The sequence below is a fragment of the Chiloscyllium punctatum genome, chromosome 4 (genome assembly GCF_047496795.1).
Source record: "Chiloscyllium punctatum isolate Juve2018m chromosome 4, sChiPun1.3, whole genome shotgun sequence".
Lineage (NCBI taxonomy): Eukaryota > Metazoa > Chordata > Chondrichthyes > Orectolobiformes > Hemiscylliidae > Chiloscyllium > Chiloscyllium punctatum.
This window is the reverse complement of record NC_092742.1, coordinates 34,917,094-34,941,174: the sequence shown is the minus strand read 5'-3', so window position 1 is coordinate 34,941,174 and position 24,081 is coordinate 34,917,094. Positions and strand designations below refer to the sequence as shown.

The window sequence follows — 24,081 nt, the reverse complement described above, 5'->3', positions numbered from 1 at the left end:
TGTGACATTTTTAACACAGGATAATGAAGATCTGCCTCATAAGGGTACTCATCCACTCACTACCTCATGCGCTTGGGCAAATAAATATCCCTGATGTTGAAGTTTATTTGCTGCTACATTATCCTGTGTTGTAAATATAGCTTATCTTTTGTAAACATTTTGAAAGGCAAAATAGTCAAGCATGATGTCATTTGAAATTAAAAGGCAGATTTCTATAGGGCTTTGGTAAATATGGCCTAGGGCAGCACTTACCAAACTACTTTCCAATTCAATTCACATTAACATTTAGAAGTCAATGAGACCTCAGATGCCAAAAAAAAAGCAAAACAGCTTTTCTGGAGAGGGAGAGACAGAGAAAGCAATTGTAGGCTGAAAGTCTCTCTAATTCTCTGCAGCAGAAATTGGCAGAAGCTGGCACTCAGATTGAGCTGAATAAATTGTGGGGAGCTGAAGTGAGGGTGAAATATTTGCCTGGCTACAGCTAGGAGAAGTCTTCAGGAAAATTTCCACATTAAAAGACTGTTTTCCAATTAAAATCTGTCAAAAGAAAATTTCTGAAGTAAGCTCTTGGCGCTCAGATTCATTTTGGACTGATACTGGGAGAACTGAATGTCAGCCTAAAGAACAATGTAACATATCCTTGATTGTAGGCTTTCCTGGTTTTGTTAAAAATAAGAATGGAATATTCCATTCTGTCCTTTGAAAAATAAGTTGCTGACAAAACTAGTGTTCAATTGGTAGGGCTGTTGTTTGTTACAGTAAATGTCTTAAACTCTTTCAGTTATTGACAGTAAATTAAGATATGTTGTTCAAATGTTATTAGTATCCAAACAATCAGAACAAATGATTAAACTTCATGTATGAAATTTCTTATAACTATGGCAACATGTAATGAAAATCCCAGTCCTTCAGTGAATGAGCTGTCATTGGACACTAAATCCATGTCCACAAACTCGCTGTGACAAATCTCTGACATACTTATAACAGTGATATAACCGACCGACTCCCACAGTTACCTAGACTACACCTCCTCTCACCCTGCCCCCTGTAAAAACGCCATCCCATATTCCCAATTCCTTCGTCTCCGCCACATCTGCTCCCAGGAGGACCAGTTCCAAAACCGTACAACCCAGATGGCCTCCTTCTTCAAGGACCGCAATTTCCCCCCAGACGTGGTCGATGATGCCCTCCACCGCATCTCTTCCACTTCCCGCTCCTCCACCCTTGAGCCCCGCCCCTCCAAACGCCACCAGGACAGAACCCCACTGGTCCTCACCTACCACCCCACCAACCTCCATGTACAGCGTATCATCCGCTGTCATTTCCGCCACCTCCAAACGGACCCCACCACCAGGGATATATTTCCCTTCCCTCCCCTATCAGCGTTCCGAAAAGACCACTCCCTCCGTGACTCCCTCATCAGGTCCACACCCCCCACCAACCTAACCTCCACTCCCGGCACCTTCCCCTGCAACCGCAAGAAATGCAAAACTTGCGCCCACACCTCCCCCCTTACTTCCCTCCAAGGCCCCAAGGGATGCTTCCATATCCGCCACAAATTCACCTGCACCTCCACACACATCATTTATTGCATCCGCTGCACCCGATGTGGCCTCCTCTATATTGGGGAGACAGGCCGCCTACTTTTCAGAGAACACCTCTGGGACACCCGGACCAACCAAGCTAACCACCCCGTAGCTCAACATTTCAACTCCCCCTCCCACTCCACCAAGAACATGCAGGTCCTTGGACTCCTCCATCGCCAGACCATAGCAACACGACGGTTGGAGGAAGAGCGCCTCATCTTCCGCCTAGGGACCCTCCAAACACAAGGGATGAACTCAGATTTCTCCAGTTTCCTCATTTCCCCTCCCCCCACCTTGTCTCAGTCAAATCCCTCGAACTCAGCACCGCCTTCCTAACCTGCAATCTTCTTCCTGACTTCTCCGCCCTCACCCCACTCCGGCCTATCACCCTCACCTTGACCTCCTTCCACCTATCGCATTTCCAACGCCCCTCCCCCAAGTCCCTCCTCCCTACCTTTTATCTTAGCCTGCTGGACACACTTTCCTCATTCCTGAAGAAGGGCTTATGCCCGAAACGTCGATTCTCCTGTTCCTTGGATGCTGCCTGACCTGCTGCGCTTTTCCAGCAACACATTTTCAGCTTATAACAGTGATATCCCAGCATGCCTTGTTGGAGCCACCATAACCATTCAAAGTGTGCGATATCAAGGGAGTTCATCTTGTGATCGGTTACTTCTCACCTCGCAGACAATACAAGACACAGGAAGATTAACATAATTTTAATTATTATGAGCCATTTTGCTTTTTCTGTGACTGTATTTGGGATCGAGACCACTAATTTAGAAACCAGTGGCTGTGGAGTTGTTTGGGGAAAAGCCCTTCACTGAGGAGATTAGCAAGTCAACATATTGTCAAAGTAATGTTGCAGCAGTTAAGAGAATGCAGCCTGCGGGAGATATTCCATCATAAGGTGGGTGATCAATAAGTGAGTAGGATGCCAGGAAGATGGTTGATACCAGAGCATTACTGAGAAGACTAGCATTTATTCTTCCTCTGTAAATGCCCTTGAGGATAAGACGCAGTGAGCTGCCACCTTGAATGTGTTTCAGAAACCATCAGATGCTGTAATGGAGAATGATAAAATGTTGAGATAAAATGCATCGGTGGATGCCTTCATCCCAATCTATCTGGTGACTTTCATGTTCTTTTATCCACAGGGGAATTTTTGGAAAGCAGGGATACCAGTGTCAAGGTAATCATTTATTTTAACTTAGTGAGCCTGAGGAGGCTTTATCCAGTGAAGAATGCACCTTAATCTGTATTCATGCAAAAACACAACTTTTCAGTCATGTTCCTCATCCTAAATACGATTTCAGCTAAAAACAAAAATCTTTATTTTATCTGACCACTGGCAGATTGACTTAGAAAACTGGGTTTGTGCTCATTTTCACTCTGACCTGAAGTTCCTGAAATGGGGACAGCATGGTATTCATGAAATAAGTGAGCCAGTAAATAACTCTGATGATCAGTGTTAACCCATCTGAGAATGGCATGTAACTTATTGTGTTCCGGACAATTTAGGAATTTATGACTAGTATACAGAGAAAAGTTTATTGTTTAAAATAAAGTCCCTTTCTCATCTGTTAAATTCTAGAAGGGTTTGTTGTATAGCACACATTATTTGTTCTTTACTTCGTCTTGTATATGAAGAACTGTCAATATCCATAGATTCACGCTTTTTTTCAAGGAATAAGCCTCACTGGGCCCTCTAGGCACATCTGTTCAGTGGTTCATGTTTGAAAAGTGATTCTTTAATAATATTGTCTGCGTTACAACATTGAAACCTTCTTTGAGCTGAACAAAATATTCATAATATTTTGAAAAAATTGTGCTTTCATGTAAAGAATTGGATCTGTTTGTGATAGGCACAGTCTGCAGTTTAAATGGCTGTTAATTTGTAGCATTAATCTTCCCTCCTGTTTATCTCACAGTGTGTACGTGTGTGGTTCACAAACGCTGTCACCAGTTAATTGTCACAGCATGCCCGAGAATAAAGAAGGACAAAAAAGAGGAGGTACAATCAGCACAAAATTTCTGTTTGTTTAATGATAGTTTGGTCTGGTGTAATCGTCTAAATGGCTTTGAATGTGTGAGATTTCCAATTGTGTTTTAGCAGCACTTGCAACATATATCTGTATAGTAGGAAGGTAAAGGTCCGTCACATGGTGATACGTCACAGGTTTGGAATTCTGTGGTGAGTAACTCACCTCCAGTCTCCCCAAAACCTGTCTATCCACCTGCAAGGCACAAGTCAGGAGTTTGAAGAAATACCATTGTTTGCCTTGATGGGTATAGCTCCCACAAAACTCAAACCAACCAGAACAACAAAGCAGCCTGCTTGATTAGCAAACCATCGAACACCTTTGATATTCACTCATTGCACCACTGACACTCAGTAGCAGCAGTTTGTACCATCTCCAAGAAATGTTGCAAAAATTAACCAAGGTTCCTTGGACAGCGTCTTCCAAATCAATGTCCACTATCATTCTAGAATGACATGGGCAGCAATCGTTTGGGAATACCACTACCTGCAAGTTCTCCTCCAAGCCACCCACCATCTTGACTTGGGATTGTTTTGCTGTTTCTTCACTATCTCAGTGTCAGCATCCTGGAACTATGTCCTGACAGCACTGCAGGTGTTACTAAACCCCAAAGATTGCAGTGGTTCATGAAGGCAGTTTCCTACCTCCAAGGCAATTAGGAATTGAAGTCTCATATTCAGATGAACCCAACTATTTTGTCAAAAAGTTAATTCAGAAATTGAAAACAGCAGCCATTCACGTCTATGGGAGATAACTTCTGAAATGTGGGGTGACAGGGGATGTGACTGTCTGCCTGGCTAGGGCACTCATCTCCCAGCCCTGAAAGGGTGCCATCTGAGAACTCAACTCTCCTGCTCCCATCACCTCTGAGAAGCTGGGAACCAGCTGCAAAATCCCAATTTGCTTCCATTGATACATTGATAAGCTTTCATAAGTCCTTGGTGGCATGGTGGCTCAGTGGTTAGCACTGCTGCATCACAGCGCCAGGAATCCAGGTTCATTTCCAGCCTTGGGTGACTGTGTGTGTCAAGTTTGCATGTTCTCCCTATATCTGCCTGGGTTTCCTGTGGGTGCTCCAATTTCCCCCCACGGTCAGAACATGTGCAGGTCAGGTGAATTGGCCACACTAAATTGCTCATAGTGTTCAGGGGTGTGTAGGTTAGGTGCATTAGTCAGGTAAAATGTACAGTAATCGGGTAGGGGAATGGGTTTGGGTGGGATACTCTTTGGATGGTTGGTGTGGACTTGTTGGGCCAAATGGTTTGTTTGCACACTGGAAGATTTCTGTGATTTTTCTATGATTGTGTCTAATGAGTGTGATTGGCTGCCTACCAACATCGCAATGTGTGTATGGCCAACAACCCCCCCCCCCCAAAGACACCCTACCATACCTCCCTGTTGTCCGTCTACTCCCCTATGCTACCTCCATGGCCCAGGAGCATAATCCCAGGAAATTGGCATACCCAGCTAATGGGGTCTGAGCAATCCAGCCCACATTTTTCCCTGGGGTGGGTAAGTTCAAACTAGTGATCATCATTTTAAGTGAGAGGAGAAAGATTTAAAAGGGACCTGAGGGGCAACGTTTACACAGAGAGGGTAGTTTGTACGTGGAATGAACTGCCTGAGGAAGTGGAAGATGCAGGTACAGCTAGAATGTTTAAAATACATTTGGACAGGTACATGAATAGGAAAGGTTCAGAGGGATTTGGGCCAAAAGTGGGACTAGTTTAGTTTGGGAAAATTGGTCAGCATGGAACCATTGTTCTGTGCTGTTCAACTGTATGCCTGGTCTGTCCTAGTCTGTGTGAACATGGACCAGTAGCCCTTCCCAGCTGTTTCTGTAACAGATTAGCAGCCCACACCAAACTTATCCTCTGGGAGTGAGAAGCAGAATTGCTCCTAATCAGAAATTATCTGCAAACAAAATAAGTTTCTGTCCCAAAGTCACGATATTTTTCTGATCATTTTCAAATCCGCGTCTCTTTTTTTGCTTCATACTCACTTTCAGCCAAATAATGTGCCAGTGCCCTCTGGTGGCATGAGACAGGAGGAACCTCAAGTATCCGAAGGACACGGGCAGGCAGCATTTCGTTTGGTTAATTGAATTCCAGATAATCGAATGCTGGATAACATAGTTAAACTGAGATTGGGACTTTGCGATCTTGCCGGATAATCTGATATGCGGATAATCGAATGCTGGATAATCAAGGTTCCTCTGTATTTCAATACACCATTCAATTTTCTTAAGAGTCACACTGTCACAGATGTACAGCATGGAAACTGACCCTTTGGTCTAACTTATTGCAATCAGATATCCTAACCTAATCTACTCCCATTTACCAGCATTTGGCCCTTATCCCTCTAAACCCTTCCTTTTCATATAACCATCCAGATGCCTTTTTAAATGTTGTAATGGCACCAGCCTCCACCACCTTCTCGAGCAGCTCATTCCATACACGCACCACCCTCTGTGTGGAAAGGTTTCCCCATAGGTTCCTTTTAAATCTTTCCTCACTCACCTTAAACTTATAACTTCTAGTTTTGGATTACCCTCCCCTGGGGAAAAGACCTTGACTATTTACCTATCCACGCCCCTCATGATTCTATAAGGTCATCCCTCAGCCTCTGACACTCCAGGGAAAACAGACCCAGCCTATTCAGCATCTCCCAATAGCTCAAATCCTCCAACCCTGGCAATATTCTTGTAAATCTTTTCTGAATCCTTTCAAATTTCACAACATCCTTCCTCTTGCAGGGTGACCAGAATTTAATGCAGTATTCCAATAGTGGCCTAACCAATGTCCTGTACAGCAGTAATATGACATCCCAATTTCTATACTCAATGCATTTATAAATAAAAGCAAACATACCTTCTTCACTACCCTGTCTACCTGTTACTCCACCTTCAAGGAGCTATGAAGCTGCACCCCAAGGCCTCTTTGTTTAGCAACACTCCTCAGGCTCCTTTTTGCTTCATGATCACTTTTTCAGCCAAATAATGTGCCAGTGCCCCCTGCTGGAATGAGATTACCATTAAGTGTATCAGTCCTACCCTGATTTTCCTTACGAAAATGCAGCACGTCTCATTTATCTAAGATAAATTCCATCTGCCATTCTTTGGCCCATTTGCCCACCTGATCAAGGTCCCATTGAACTCTGAGGTAACCTTCTTGTGTTCATTACTCATCTCCTATATTAAAACAAGGTCCTGCAGCCTTGTGACCAGAATGTTTGACAGTCACTGGAGATGAAAATTTATGCGTACTGTAGTGATTGCAATGAGGTCAGCCAGGTGGACTTCGTAGAATATGAGTTCCGTGATTGGACCAGATTACAACCCCAATTAGGAGGCCTGGCTGACAGATATAAACTGAAGGGTCAGAGGTTCTGTTCACTTTGAGAACTGGCTTTGAGGGAGCTGGACCAGTGTCAAGGAGCCTTATAAATAAAGGGTGACTTGGTGACAGGATACCGGCCTCTGTGGAGTTACTTCAGTGGCGATGAGAGTAAAGCATGCTCCTAAAGAAATTTGCGTGCCACAGTTGTCTTTGAGTTGGGGTAATTTCCAGCATCATGCCTTTATTTGGAAAGCTTCATGCTTCAATCCTGCCATCGAAGACTGGGCCCAGTATGTGGAATGAATGCATTTTTTTGGGGGGCAGATGAAAATAAAGAGTAACAGCATGTGGACCCGCAGCTTTTTCAGTTATTAGGAGCCTAACTTTACTGGAGGCACCAGATATGAAAACCTTCCAAGAGTTCATGGATTTAGTTCAGGAATATTATGACCCTGAGCCTCCTGTAATTCTGAGAAGCTATGGGTTTTACTCGGCAAATTCAGAACCAGGAGAATCCATATTAGGATTTTAACTGGGTCAAGATGACTGAGAGAGGCTTGTTACTTTGGTTTAACCCATAATGAGATGCTGAGACACTGTTTGGTATGTGGGATTAATGATGTAACCGTGCAAAAGCGCCGATTAGCTGAATTCCAACTGGACTTCAAACAGACGTTACAACTGGCTTTATCATTGCACAAGTAGAGCATAATAGTTGCAGGATATTCCATTGGAAGGGGACACCTTCACCAGTCTGACTGAGTCATTTGTGTGAAGGCAATTGCATAGCCTCAGTCGGGACATATCCTGAATAGAGGGACTCAAGGTCAGCCCATAGCAAATCCCCAATACAAAGCAGAGTCTTGACCAAACTGTTAAAATTTTCTTTGGGATCCGGTCTGGCAAGCTATTTTAGTTGCTGTCGGTATGCGGACTCGATAGTAAACGAGTCCCTTTAGACCTAAATTGAGGAAGGGAACTTTGGTACCCAGGACATTGCACATTCTGGAAATTACACTTACATCTGGTTTGGAACAGTTAAATCAGAACCAATCAAAATAAACATTTGGTTAAATGGTCATCTGGTTCTAAATGGAGATTGATACTGATGTAGCCATGTCAGTGATCACAGAACCAGTCTACAACAACATTCACTCTACACTCCAATCCTTAAGTCTGTGAATACATATGGTAGACTGAGAACCTATACCAGGGAACCTTTACAGATGAAGAGTACTTCTTTGGTTCTGAGAAGCAGCTGGTTCAGTTACTGCTGATTGTAGTAAAAGGCTCGAGCCCAAGTCCCAAGTCTCTTTGGACATCCATGCATTTAACTTCATATCATTAGATAAATCATCTTTTCTGTTCTTTTTTGGTCTAAAATTGATAACTTCACATTGTTTATATTGAACTCCATCTACCCCCAGTTTTGCCCATTCACTTAGTCTATCAATATCTCCTTGTAGTGTTATGTTATTGTCTACACTGTCTACAATGCCACCTAACTTGTGTCTTCAGCCAATTTGGATATATAACTTTCTATGCCATTATCAAAGTTGTTAATAACTAATGTGAGTAATTGAGACCCTGACGAAAGATTCTAATGGGAAACCACATCCTGCCAATTGTGTACCTACCGTTATCCCTATTTTCTGTCATCTGCCACACAACCAATTCCCCAGCTATGTCAGTAATATGTCCTCAATTCCATAGGTTACCTTAATTAACAGTCTGTTTTGTGGGACTTTATCAAATGCCTTCTGTAAGTTCATATAAATATCTATAGACTTTCCCCTGTCCACTAACTTAGTCACCTCTTCAAAAACTTCTATCAGGTTTGTCAAGCATCACCTATCTGTCATGAATCCATGTTGGTTGTCCCTAATTCACTGAAAATTTTCAGTTACCCCTATCCTTAATTATAGACTCCAACAATGGCCCTACCTCTTTAGAGGGTTGTTTGTAATGCTGCTGTTTATGCACTCTCACAGCAACTATTGGGTGAAACATCTTTTGGAATGTTCAACATAGACAGGCCACTGTAGGTGCAGTTTCAGATCAGTTGCCTGTAACACAACCCATCATGATTGTTTGGTCATTCCAGCTAGGAAGTAGAACATTCTATCCAAATGAAGAGAAGAGAACACCCCCTGCAGGGAGAAAAAAATTTGAAAAGTGATATTGAAAATAAAATCAAACCTTAGAAAGTGGCTCCAATAGGCAAGTCTATCTTCATGTTTATTTATGTCTACAGCTGTCTTAAACAATTGACCGTTATATTTCATAGGTATGTGAACAAAGATTTAGCATCAATGTACGTCATCAATTCAACATTCATAACTACAAGGTGCCAACATTCTGTGATCATTGTGGCTCCCTTCTGTATGGGCTGATGAGGCAAGGAAAACAGTGTAAAGGTAATCCTGTTCGTAAGACACTCTTACATTACTTAAAGTCATAGAGATGTATAGCACGGAAACAGAATCTTTGGTCCAACTAGTCCATATCGATCAGTTATCCTAACCTAATCTAGTCCCATGTGCCAGCATTTGGCTCATTTCCTTCAAAATCCTTTCATTTCATATGCCCATTCAGATGCCTTTTAAATGTTGTAATTGTACCAGCCTCCACCACTTCCCTCTGGAAGCTCATGCCCTAGACAAAGCAAATGAGAAAAGTCGAGTTTGCATATTTATAGAGAGCAACAGATAATGTGAAATAGCAAGCACTGATTTTTAACAATGCAGAAAGGATTTTCAGAAGTGTAGAAAACAGATTTAATTCCCTTGACAACTTGCCAATTCTCTTGATGTACCAATGAGTTTATCCAAATTTACACGCATTAATTTATAGTTGGAACGATCACATAGGGCACTTCCCCTCCAGGGCACTTAACCTGTCCCAGAAGTGGCCTTTGAACTACCCAGAAGGGAATAGCAACTGTCCAAAAGAGCTCCCTACATCTCTGTGAACTCGAGCAGCTTTAGATCTTCTCCTGAAAAGTGTAAAGTCCATGTGTCATGCTTTTGACATCCCAGTTCTGGAAATTAGGTCTATTTGAAGGCAATTATATTTTTTTCATGTGTAGCTGTCTCCATGGCCACTGAGGTGCAAAGAACAAATTGCTCCCAATCCCCACTATCTCCCAATTATAGTTGGATGATTATATTGAGAGTGTGGTCCTGAAGCATTTATTTCACTTGCATTAAATTGTTTCCTCAATGTTGTTGGCAGGTGATGCTTCTGAAATGCATTACTGTTTGTAAACTCAATTAATAATTCTGTTCGAGTCAACTTAGCTCAATCAGGTAGAACTCATCTGAGTTAAAATGTAACCAAGGTAATTTTAATAAGAAATAATCTGCTAACAGCCATTTAGCACTGCACCAAAATCAAAATGAACTCTATTGTTCTGTATTGCCCTTTTAAAGCTGAATTAAGATCCTTTCTCTGTGTTTAAGCAGATTTTAAAAGATCATAGAATTTTTTTTTGAAAAGGGCAACATGAGAAAACCTTCCTACATCCAAAGCTACATTTCATTGCTGTGTGTTAGATGTTGCTGGCAGACTACATAAGAATTCTATTGGTCAACTTGCTCCCATTGGATTGGTAACTGGAATGACAAGAAGGTTACAATCAGGAGTGAATACAGTATGTTGAAGTCTACCAGCTGTATACATCTTGAACTCTGAATTGTTCTAAAAAACACAACTGAAAGATAAATTCTATCCAGGACTTAATTACAGGATTGTGGTAAAGAAATAGAGTGTCTGTCAAATGGCCTCACTAATACAGACAATCAGCACAGTGTTGTCCCTTTTAATCAGAGCAGTTTAATAGATATCCTGTCAGTGAAGGAATCCTGAGATCATACAGACTCCTTTATCAAGAGAGTCAGTGGCCTGCTGATGATTATGTGAACAGAGTCAGAGTGACTGAGAGAGCTTGTGTTATTTCCTGGATACCTATTAAGAGCTGGTCAATGTGAAGGTGTTACATTATACGCTGGACATGTAGAATTCCACAGGGAAGTTGTTTTCCCTTTGGCTGTTTTAAAAACTGATATTCCTGACTAGGATTTATTCTCCATGAAACACTTATATAAAATAATGTCTCTCCTCTTGACAGTTTGCAAAATGAACATTCACATTCGCTGTGAGAACAACGTTGCCCCAAGCTGCGGAGTAAACTCTGTGGAACTCGCTAGGAAGCTGGCAGAGATGGGACTCAGTGCAGGAGGCATCTCGACTTTAAAGAGGAGGCAGACGGTAAGGATGCTGCTGAGCTGCCTCACTGGTATTTCTAACATTGAATTGTTGGAGGTTTGCACTTGTAATCAATGGACAATGATGCTATCGGTGATGCAGTCCTTGCCTTGGCTGTCCTGTTTTCTACATTACACCCTCAAAAGGTTATTCTTTGGCTCAAGTTCTTTGGCATGCTGAGATTGGAAAATGTGCTAAGGACGTATAAGCCACTGTTTATTCCAACTGCACACATCCATTGGGAACCATGCCTGGCAATAAGTGCATTAGAATTTCAGGTGGATGATTGCCAACTATTTTAATTAGACTTCCCAAAAATTCTATTTAATTAGACTTCACCAAAAATTGATGATGGTATAACTGTCAAACATTTGTTGTGTACAAATTCATGTGGCTCTGGAAACAAAGCACATCTATCTTTTACACAGATGGACTCCATCGGCTCAGGGGGTGATTAAGTGAATGATTAAGCTTGACATTCCAGAATATTCCACATTCGATGCCTGCTCTGTGCTGAAGAGACCATTCTCTATTGGTGCACCAGTCAGATCAGTTCATTTGCCGTTAAGTTAATTGACCTTCACTGAGGCATCAGGCAGCCTTTTGCAGCTGACATTACAGATGCTGGGTTAGAGAGGGAGGCACTGGCCTGGGCTTCTCTTCCAGGACATTGTCCTGAACTCACTGGTAGCTGATAAGGACAGGATTGGATTCTGTTGTGATGTTTCAAATGTGCACATGAGTAAGCACCAGACAGAAAGACAGGTTAGCAAAGACAGTCAAACAGGAATTTAAAGTGTATAGAAAAGTGATTGGACAGAAAAGAAAATGACTCACTGTTACAGTGGTTAATCCAGACTGAGTGTGTGTGTGTGTGTGTGTGTAGGTGTCTGCATGCAGATGGAATGGAGTTTTTGTTATGACTGAGGAGTATCACGAGTGTAGTTACATTCTCCTTGCTGTGTAGGTGCAAGTGTTGTACTGTATCGTATGTAGAGAATGGAATGAAGAGAGAAGAAATTGACGGGAAGAGTAAAATCCCATTAGAAATCTGGCATGTTTAAACCACTTTGCATTCAGGTGGTGTCACTGTAGAGCTTAATAGAGGTGCGAGTGTATAAAACAAGTAACAAAGTTGCAGCCTCAGGGCTTTCTCAACACTACAGAGGGGATTGCAGCAACCTGTACTGGGCTGCAGCTTCTGGGAATGAAAAAAAGGATCTGATCGTGGAGTGCAGTATTTTAAGACTTTGGACCTCCTGATTTTCCACATTATTCCCAAATTACTGTGCTGTTGTAAAAAGCTCGACACCAGCAATGCAAGGTTCTGTATTTTATGACGCAGACCTCTTTCACTATATTCCCCATTGAAAGACATTTGTGTGATGCAGGACACTAAATTTATATCATTACATGTTTGTTCTCAAACAGAAATTCTGACAAAAGAAACATTGCTAGTGTTGGTATCACATTGCAAGAAACAGGTGATGACTGTGACTCAGTCACAAAGTACAGTTTTAAGCAATACAAAGGAAACAATGGCAAGGTTTTGAAGCAAGAGCAGGGTGTGGGATTAATTAGAGAGCTACTCTGTCACAATAGTGACGGGTTAATGGGCCACTTCTTTACCATGTGATTTTCTGAAATAATTGTGTCAATCAGACTTTATAATCTTGACACTATTTCTGTCCTTTAGAAAACATTCTGTTGCAATCTGTCAGTTGTATAATCCAGGAGCATTAATTAGCTGGTATTAGTTATTCACTCCACTGTATGTAACAATAACTCTTTGTATCTATCTTTTCTCGAATAAAGAGACAAAGTCGACAAAGCCATGAAGAAAACGAGACCCTGGGTAATGCAGTCGAGAACAGTACTGGCCAGCAAGTACGACGTAAACTGGGCATTGACGATTTCACCTTCCTCAGTGTCCTAGGGAAAGGCAGCTTTGGGAAGGTCAGTGACACTGATAAACCAGAGAAACCATAAGCTATGGGACTGAATCTTGCTCTGGGCACAGGAAATCCCGACCTGAGCATTTCTGTAGCACACCAACTGCACATTCAACACATACATGCCTTTACAAGCTATTTGCAAAGTGGGGTCAGATTTACAGTGCAGGTTGTGACCCACATTGGAGTGTGGTTGTGGAAGCAGGCCATTTAGAAGGCCTACCTCAGTTCTCCAATACAACAGCCCGGCTCCCAACAGTACATGCATACCCCTCAAAGCACACCTCTTCCCTTCACCGCTGCCACCTGTCATCCCCATTCATGCCATACCCCCTCAAATCAGCCATGCCATCCCTATACCCACATGCCTACTGAAATCACCATGCCTTATCTATGTTCTGTATATCATCCATAGCCACTGGCCCTGTATGCACTCTGCACCTCAGAATCCATGCAATGTCAAAGGAAAATATTTCACATATCTTGGGGGAGGAAAATAAATCTCTCGTGACCTTTAAAAAGTCTTCGTATCATTGAAACTGGGAAGAAATTCTTTCTGCTACGTGAAAATATCCTTGTAATATTTGTATTTATTTTAGCGTTGATTAACAAACCAGAAATCACATCCAAGTAACAATCTGTTATCACAAACCTTTGTCATTCACCGTTCCACCCAGCTTTGTGTCATATGCAAACATGGAGACATTGCATTTAATTCCCCCATCTAAATCATTAATATGTTTTCAAAGCGGGATCCAAGACTGATCCTTGTGGTACTCCCCTATTCACAGGCTGCACTTGGAAAATTACCCATTTATTCTGACACTTTTTTTGCCAGCCAATTCTCTATCTTTAACTTCACGTATTAATCACTTCTATGGAAGCTTATGGAAAAGCTTTCTGAAAGTCCAAGTAAACCACATCCACTGGTTTCCCTTTTTCAAATCTACCCATTACATCCTCAGTGTTCTTGCACATTTGTAAAGCATGATTTCCTTTTCGTAAATCCATGCTGACTCTGTCCAATCCTGTCATTGTTTTCCTAGTGTTCTGCTATTAAATTGTTTATAATGCACTCGAGCACTCTCCCTCCTATTAATGTCAGTCCAGCGGTCTGTAATCCTCTGTTTTCTTTCTAACCTTTTTTATAATGGTAGAGTTATATTAGCTATCCTCCAATCAGTAGGAATGTTTCCAGAGTCTATATGATGACCTTAATGCATTCATGATTTGGAGATGCTGGTGTTGGACTGAGATGTACAAAGTTAAAAATCACACAACACCAGGTTATAGTCCAACAGGTTTAATTGGAAGCACACTAGCTTTCGGAGCGCCACTCCTCAGATGAACCACCTGATGAAGGAGCGTTGCTCCGAAAGCTAGTGCTTCCATTTAAACCTGTTGGACTATAACCTGGTGTTGTGTGATTTTTTAACTTAATGCATTCACTATTTCTAAGGCCACTTCCTTAAGTGCTCTGACAGGCTCTGGGGATTTATCGGCCTTTAATCCCATCAATTTTCCCAGGACCGTTTCTCTCCCAATACTGAGTTCCTTCAGTATTTCTTGCTGTCACTGGATCCGTATTCACCAATATTTTGGAATATTATTTGTGTCCTCCTTATGGAGACAGAACCAAAAATGTGGATTCGATTGCAACAGAAACAAATATATTTTTGGAGAAACGCTGCAAGTCTTGCAACCTCTGTGGAATGAAAACAAAGTTTCAAGTCCAGTGGCACTTCTTCACAACTGATGTAGCTCGAGAAAGGTGGCATATAAGTTGAGGTTGGGTGGTGGAGACAGAGATCGAGAAAGAGAGAAAGACAGTTAGATGGACAAAGGCCTTGATGGTATTAAGTAAGGGGAGGTGAAAAGCTGAAAATGGGATCCATAAGTAGGGGAAAATGATTTGGCTGTCCTGAAAATAGTCGTGTCATGATAGAGCCTGGGTTGTGGGGCTGGGTAAAAGACAGGGAAGAAAGTGCTAAGATTGTAAAATGATTGAACTTGATACCGAGTCCTGAAGGCTGTAGGGTCCTTAATTAGAAAATGAAGTGGTGTTCTTCCAGCTTGTGCTGAGCTTTACTGGAACACTGCACCAAGCCTGAGATACAGGGATCACAGTGCGTTGAAATGGCAGGCAACAGGAAGCTCAGTGTTTATTTTTTGCAAACAGAATGTAGATGTTCCACAAAGTGGTCACCCAGACTGCGCTTCATCTCCTGGGTGTAGAGGAGACCACATTGTATCTCTCCTCCTTTTTCTCTTTTTCCCTTTTTCCATCCTTCCCGAACACTGAATATCCCTGGATATTCAGTACCCATCCCTGGTCACCCTACAGCCACGTCTCTGTAATCCCAGCTATATCATTCACTTTTATTTCTACTTGTGTGATTTATTCATCCACTTCATTGCAAGTGATCCATAGATTAAAAAACAAGGCCATCAGGCTTGTCTTTTTAACAGGCTTATTCCTTTTCACATTATTTTGCAACATGGCTCTGTTGATTCTTGCCCTTGAATTTGCTGCCTATCACTTTTCTTATTTCCCATTCTGTTTTTCGATCTTGCCCTTGTTTCCCTCTCTTCTGTCTGCCTGTACAGAGTCCCATCCTGTATCACTCTAGTTTAAATTCTGCCCAACCTCGTTAGCGAATACTCCACCAATTCAAATGCCTCCTCAATCTGAAACCCTCCCACTCATACCATTTTCTTTTTAACTTGCATCCTAACTTCCTATATTCTACTTTTAGAACTTCATCCCTTGTTTTAACTTTTGTCATTGGTACCAACATGTACCACAACTAATGGATTTTCACCCTTTCACTCCAGGATGTCCCGTAATTGCTTCATGATGTCCTTGACTGGAGCCCCTGGGAAACAACATATTATCATGTGATCCTGTTTGCATCCACAGAATCTATCTATTCCCCTTGCCGTCAAATCCCCCATCACTGTACCCTTCCTGTGCTATTCCTCCCTCCTCTCCAGTGCACCTGAACCAACCATGGGGCAATGAATTTGGCTGCTGCTGCTTTCCTCTGCAAGGCTATGTCCCCGATCAGTATCTAAAGCAGTAAAATAAATCAAGCAATTGTGGATGCTGGAGATCTGAAGCAAACAAAAACATAAAGTGCTGGAGAAACTCAGTAGGTCTGGCAGCATCTCTGGAGAGAAAACAGAGTTGAATTGTTCTGAAGATGGGTTGCTGGTCTCAGTGTTGACTGTTTTGTTGAGCTTCTTCAGCAAATTCTGTTTTTGTTGTATCCAAAGTAGTGAATCCATTTTGCAAAAGAATGGTTTTCCTGCATTGTCTGCACTGCCTAGTGCTCTTATTTTTCCTTGTTGCTATTCCAGTCTGGAAGCTATTCCACGGTGTCTCCAGCTGCTGTTCCAGCTCCAAAACCTGGGCTTCCACAAACCACAGCTGGAGACCCTTCCTACATGCATTCTGGTCCCAGGTACTGACCTGAGCCTGACATTCCACAGCCTTGAGCTCTCGTTCCAAGTCTTGCTCCTTTAAGTTAAACCTGTAGATTGTCCGAGAAGGGCTTCAAAATCTTGAACAGGCTGGATTGGATAGATAAGGAGAAATTGTTCCCACTTTTAAAGAATATAGATTTAAAGTAATCTGCAAAAGAAGCAAGGGTGAAGTCAAGAAAGACCTTTTCAGCTCAGTGAGTAGTTAAGGTTTGAAAATGTGGTGGAGACAGGTTCAGTTAAGACATTCACAAGGACATTAGATAACCATTGGCATTTTATTTTTTTTATTTTTTTTTTATTTTTTCTTTTTCTTTTTTTTTACCTGAGTGGCCAGTGACAAGCACTGCCCTTCAAACCACAGGGCAATGCTGTGTGAGCAACCATTGGCATTTTAATAGATGTGTAGAATATGGGGATAAAACAGGAGATTGGTATGAGGTAATGATGCTTATTTAATGAGCTAGTGCATGCACAATGGGCCAAATGGCCTCCTGCACCATAACAATTCTGTGATTCTCTGATTCCTCCCAAAACAGCTAAGTGTGGCATGCCAACTTGGCGTTGCACCCAGACATACATTCAGCCATTGGTATATAATATTATCTCATAGAGTCATGTAAGATGCTGGAACAAAACAAACCACCACATGTGCTGCTCGCTGTTTGCTTTGCTCAACATATGGTAGTGGAATGACAACAGGCCTGTTGCTAATCTTTTATTATTCATGAACCAATCCATTATTGTGAAGCAATTCATCATATTCTGCACAGCATTCTGAGAGCAACACAACTATCACAAATTAACCTAATTCTGGGAGCGTTCTGCCTTAAACAAAATAATCAGCATATGATCTGGAGGCAAGAGCAGGTCCCATGATCTTGCTTCTGTTTGATTGGGTTCAAGTGGTTCCTTTTGGTGAGATGGGGTTACTGGATACAGAGAATATTAGTGTTTTCTTTCATGACTGGAGTCTAGAGCAAATAATTTATTACATGATAGAATTCCACATTCCTTTGAGAAGTCAGTTTGCACACTTTGTTTTAATGTTATGGGCCCACATCCTGAGAATTATCCTTATAATAGATTCACAGTCAGGAAGTATTTTTGTAATGTCGACTGCAAGATTGAATTCAGCTTTTGGTTGTCCTTATAATTAGGTTTGTAGCTTTTTTGTGTAATTAAATACATAATTCGTTATCATCTTCAAGAGAGGAGGAGTCAAGCCAGAGGATTTCTTGACATTTGTTTAGGAAGAGAAGCAGTACCATATCAGATCAAACATGTTTTAACTTTACAGAAAAAGAAAGGTCCAATTGTTTCTTTGTTTTGTATTTACCCCATAACTTGCTGCCAACCCTCAGGTGATGCTGGCTGAGTTAAAAGGCACTGAAGATGTTTACGCTGTGAAAATATTGAAGAAAGACATGATTCTCCAAGATGATGATGTGGAGTGTACGATGACTGAGAAACGGATCCTGTCACTGGCCAGAAATCACCCGTACCTTACACAGATCTTCTGTTGCTTCCAGACTGTGGTAAGCATTGTAGAGATCAATTAGACCAGGTCCTGTTACAATGAGTGTTTCCAGTGCATCATCCACAGCACATTATAATTTTATCCCATTCTGAATCAACATTCGAGAATGAGATCCTTCTGGAAACCTGGAGATGGTCAAGTTTGTGCATTTATGTCCTGCATGACTGGTGTAGTAAAATGTTAAGCGTGAGAATGAATATTGTAAGCATTATATAGTATCTCCCGTTAAATGCATCAATGCTAGTCACCTCAATGACACAATGTTTTCCATTTGCTAAACATGATTGAGTAAAGAAATTTCTTCTGAATTCTGAATTTTCAATAATTAGATTATTTTGATGGTTCCTCATCTCACCCATCAGTGGAAACCTTTACACTACAGCCATCTTATCATCTTTCTTAATCATAAAGACCTCTATCAGACCATCACTCTATTTTCTTGTTTGGAGAGAAAACAGCTCCAGTCTGTTCAACTTTCCTGAGAGGTAAAACTTGTCAGTTCTGTCATCATTTCAGTAAATATTCTATGCACTTTCCCCAGCACCTCTACAGCTTCTTTTATAATAAGGAAACCAGAACTTTTGCTGTTCATCTCATTTTCCTGCATGAGATTCAACTCCTCCAATTTCATCCTCATCAGGCTCCTGACCTTAATTTAACCCAAAGTCCATCACACATTTTATCATCCTGACTAAATCCTGGCCACTTACCAGTCCCATCCTTACTGTGTTTGCTAGCTCCCAAGTATTTGCAATAAACTTAAAACCCTAGCATTCATTTTCAACTACCTCCAAAGCCTTGCTCTATCTGATCTCTCCAGCCTCAAGTACTTTATTACACGCACTTCAGAATTTTGTTTTTATTCATTCATGGGATGAGGGCATCTCTGGCAAGGCCAGTAATTATGTCCATCCTTAATTGTCCAGAGGGCAGATCAGAGTCAACCACATTGCTGTGGAGTGACATGTAGGCCAGACCAGGTAAAGATGGCAGTTTCCTTCCCTAAAGATAAGTTATCCCCCTGACAGTCAGCACTGGCTTCATGATCTTCATTAGATCCTAATTTCCAAATTTTTAATTGAATCCAAATTCCACCATCTGCCATCATGGGGTTTGATCCTGGGTCCCCAGATTATTAGGACTCTAGATTAATAGTCTAACGATAATACCACTAGGCCACTGCCTGTCCTGTGTGCACATAATTCTGTGCACCGTCAAGGGGAGCATGAAATGCTGGGCAATTCTTGTTATGTTTACTTTGCTGCTCAATAGTCATCCTAACACCACCAAGAAAAGGTAATAACATTGTAGATGTCAGTGAAGGAGTAAATCATGGATGGCCTGGTGTTGTGGGGAAAGATGAAGAGAATATTAAGCCCTTGTAGTTTGTGAAAAAAAATCTGCAGTCTTTTTGTTGTGTTTGACCTATTTCCCATGTTATTGCTTGTGCAGTACATACAGCCTAACAGCAGAGGGATCTAGGAGCATTGTACAGCTCACTTGGTAACTGAGTTTAAGTTAATGTATGAATAGGAGAATCTGAAGCAGTAGTTAATGTTTTTTAATGAAGATTGGGTTCACTATTGTCATGTGCTATCACGTAGAATCAGTGACTTGATTGGTTGATGTGTCTCTGAGTTTACAATCGCCAAGATTTTGTGTCAGAAGAAATTGTGGACAGAATCTAACCAGGCTATAAGTGATGTGGGCTGTGGCACGATTAATGGTAGGATTGGATGGCTGCCTCAATGCCAAGGTAATCTCACTACAATTTCTGCCCCTACCTTTTGCTTAAATGGCACAATGAGATTCTTGTGAGAGGAGCTGCCAGTTGACGCTCTTTGTTATTTGTTAAATGGCTAGTTAACAGTTTAACCCATTATGGGCGGTGATCTTACCAAACTCTCCTTGTAAACTTGCCATTGGGTAAATATGACATAGAGACTGGCTGCTTACTCCAAGGCCATAGATGTTAGACACTGGGTACCACATCTCAGGGCAACTCCATGAACACCAGCCCCATGCACCCACATCCAAGGACATTGGCATCCAACATTGGCAGCCTCTAATGAACTTGCATGGCACATCTCTGATCCATTTACAAGATGCTTCTGCATGTCAATGCTGCATCTCAGGCTGCACTGGCACCTACCATTGTAATGCTGCAGCAAAGGCACTTTACTCTTAAGGACTTGTGCCCACATATCAACTGGACCATGCTGCATCTCTGGGCTCTTCACTCCTTGTCATAGTCCTCACTCACTCTGAGCCTATCTGGATGCTTGCATCATCCCTGCCTTACATTTTACACTTTTCTGCCTCAAACAGAGGTATTTGGTTCACATTACTGCTATCCTGCTGTACCGTTTGGCATTGACACAAAATCTGGAGACTTGTTGTCAGCAGGTCTCAAACCAGACAAGAGAGACCGCCTTTGCTGAACACTGGAAGTCAAGGGTCAACTCCATTATCAGTATGTGTCGAGAAAGTGATGCTGGAAAAGCACAGCAGGTCAGGCAGCATCTGAGGAGCAGGAGAATCGACATTGTGGGCATAAACCCTTCATTCCTGATGAAGGGCTTATGCCCAAGAGGTCGATTCTCCTGCTCCTCGGGCGCTGCCTGACCTGCTGTGCTTTTCCAGCACCACACTCTCAACTCTGATCTCTAGCATCTGCAGTCCTCACTTTCTCCATTTCAGTCTGGGCCTTGCTCAGGACAGTCAGAATCAGGACCTTTTTCTCATAAGGGGTAAGAAGCCAAAGAGAGGATGTCTACCATAGTCTTGACTCTTTCTGCCCTATTGTGATTGTTTGCTCCTGGTAATAGACACAGGCAGGTACTATCAAAGATAAAACTGGGTGGCACAACATTACTGTAAGTACAGGTCAAGTGGTTTACTGAGTGAATGAGTAAATAGTGCAGAGGGTGCACAAGGTTAGTGGTGTTTCAGGATGGGTGAGGGTGATTGGGGAAGATGTTACATGCCTTTGAGAGAAAGTTAAGCAATGGCCTTGGAAGCAGGGATAGAATGAGTGTGAGGCATGAGGGAGAATGGTCGCACTTATGCTCGTAAAGTGGTGAAGCATATTGATCTCCTTCTACAACGTTGGGCAGTGACTGGTTGATACCTTCAACCAGATTGACATGTTCTGGTGTTGTAGCCTCCACTGCTAGTCCTGTGGAAAGATGAAGTCCCTCATCTGCACACTCCTTCCAGCTGGAGCCTCAGAATCCTGCTGGCAAATCAGGTGCTGGTCTACCCCCGTCAGCCCCGGGGCCAAAGGCAGAATCTGTACAGCCCCAGATTGATGATGCTTATCCAGGTGCACAGTGGCCTTTTAAATATGGTACCAGTGCAAGGCCATGCTGGTTAACTCCAGGATGCCCAGTGAGTGGCAAGCTGCTCAAAGAACCGCATTGGGTAAGGTGGGGGCAGATATAGAATGCGATTCTCACTGCCAGGCCTCAAATAGTGAGTGTGGCAAAATACTGTGAGAAAACCTATTCTGTCTACTAGTGAGAATCATTCCACCAATCATAATGCAATTTACACTAAGCCAAAGGTGAGATTCCACACTCTGTTACTTACACACAACATTTTGTGTGGCCTTTTTAGATTAGATTAGATTAGATTACTTACAGTGTGGAAACAGGCCCTTCGGCCCAACAAGTCCACACCGCCCCGCCGAAGCGTAACCCACCCATACATCTACATTTACCCCTTACCTAACACTATGGGCAATTTAGCATGGCCAATTCACCTGACGTGCACATCTTTGGACTGTGGGAGGAAACCGGAGCACCCGGAGGAAACCCACGCAGACACGGGGAGAACGTGCAAACTCCACACAGTCAGTCGGCTGAGGCGGGAATTGAACCCAGGTCTCAGGCGCTGTGAGACAGCAGTGCTAACCACTGTGCCACCGTGCCGCCCACTTTTCTGCAGTGATTAGAAATGCATTTTCATACTGCATCCTCAGTGAGGGATTTCGGTCTTGTCTGAATCAGTCAAGGAGTTGTGTATCTTGTCAACCAATCAGATTGAAGAATTTGTAATGAGCAGCTCAGAGTTCACATACTGAATTAAATGCCAAATCTGGTTCAGAAGCAAAATAAAGAAAAGAAAGATTAGATTAAAAGCCAAAGATAAAAAAAACATAAAAAGGTTTTAAAATTTTCATTTTACATTTTTGAAATCTTAAACAATATCAAAGGAGCAGAAAGAGATTCCATACTGTATAAGCTCACTTTCAAGACCAGAAAGGTTATCTGCACAGAATTAAGACTTGTTACTCCATTCAAAGTCCACTTCCACATAAGCCTTCACTTTCTTTTGGCAAGTTCAATGGGTAATTGATAATTAATTACTCCAACTTCACACACTGCATGTGTTGCAACTGATTATTCCATCTCTGGGTTAGACACCCACTGCAGGAGCAGGGAAGCAGGGAAGCAACTTCCTGACTTCTACAGATCAAGAAGCAACCTGATTCACTGCTCAATAATTGGGAATGCTGAAGGCTTAGGATTTACAATGAGAAAACTAGTAAGGCTGTTTTGTTTTTCCTTAACGCTGCTGTCTCAAACAACGATGTCCTTGAGCAACCCTGTGACATTTTATTGCTTTGATATTGTTCCTATTTTAATTTTGACTCTGGAATATGTGTCAATGAGCTGTTACCCATCACTCTCACCTCGTAAATCTAGTTGCCTTTTCCCAGGGGCAGACTTGAAACCCCTGGGTCTCTCACAAACTTAGCCTATCGCATTTGCATTTTGTTGAGCAATTTGCATCTGCAGATTCGAAACTAAGCTGAAATCAATGTAATATTTGTTGTTGAAAAATTAAAATGCATTGAAACTTCAGAATAGTTTCTTCACATGACAAATCCCCGTGGGTGAAAACTGCATCATTATTGATTCTGAAAATGTGCATACTGATCATTCTCTTGATAGAGAAAAGCAGAATGAAAGGAAGAGGCGTTTTCGAACAACTGAAATTGTGATGGTAGTGGTGCATTGTAGTTCACTCAGGAAGTCTACGTTGCTCTGGAAATGTGAACTTTTATGTGCATGTTGTTATGTTCTGGAGTTAATGGTAGTGATATGTTGTTGTGGTTCTGTTCGCCGAGCTGGGAATTTGTCTTGCAAACATTTCATCCCCTGTCTAGGTGACATCCTCAGTGCTTGGGAGCCTCCTGTGAAGCGCTTCTGTGCTGTTTCCTCCGGCATTTATAGTGGCCTGTCTCTGCCGCTTCCGGTTGTCAGTTCGAGCTGTCCGCTGCAGTGGCCGGTATATTGGGTCCAGGTCAATGTGTTTGTTGATAGAGTCTGTGAATGGCACTCATCCACAGACTCTTTCAACATACACATCGACCTGGACCCAATATACCGGCCACTGCAGCGGACAGCTCAAACTGACAACCGGAAATGGCAGAGACAGGCCACTATAAATGCCGGAGGAAACAGCACAGAACGCTTCACAGGAGGTTCCCAAGCACTGAGGATGTCACCTAGACAGGGGACGAAACGTTTGCAAGACAAATTCCCAGCTCAGCGAACAGAACCACAACAACAAGCACCCGAGCTACAAATCTTTTCCCAAACTTTGGTAGTGATATGTGATGAATGGTATCTAATTTAAATGTACTACTTTCATTTTTGGAGTTTTGATTTCAAAATCAAGACATATATGTGTTGGTACTTCTCTGCAGGAACTCCTCTTAAGAAAAGAGAGAGGTCAGTGTGTCTTTACGAAACAGTGAACTAACTCCATCACTTTTTTTCAGAAAGCAAGTCATAACGGACTCCTGTGGTGTTAATGGAAAGATGTTTGTACTATTGGGTTTATGACAGGTCAAGTCAAATCTCA

At 42.2% G+C, this 24,081-nt stretch overlaps 1 protein-coding gene across 2 annotated transcripts in view; it reads left to right on the top strand.

Annotated features, from left to right (window-relative positions):
- LOC140476179 (protein kinase C epsilon type-like) overlaps positions 1-24,081 on the top strand; it is a 224,224-nt gene that overhangs the window by 122,941 nt on the left and 77,202 nt on the right. For both annotated transcript variants that reach the window (XM_072568361.1, XM_072568360.1), the window contains exons 4-9: positions 2,744-2,778; positions 3,518-3,600; positions 9,254-9,383; positions 11,096-11,235; positions 13,048-13,188; positions 18,032-18,205. In XM_072568361.1, the coding sequence (XP_072424462.1) occupies positions 2,744-2,778; positions 3,518-3,600; positions 9,254-9,383; positions 11,096-11,235; positions 13,048-13,188; positions 18,032-18,205 (703 nt within the window). The remainder of the gene's footprint in view (positions 1-2,743; positions 2,779-3,517; positions 3,601-9,253; positions 9,384-11,095; positions 11,236-13,047; positions 13,189-18,031; positions 18,206-24,081) is intronic.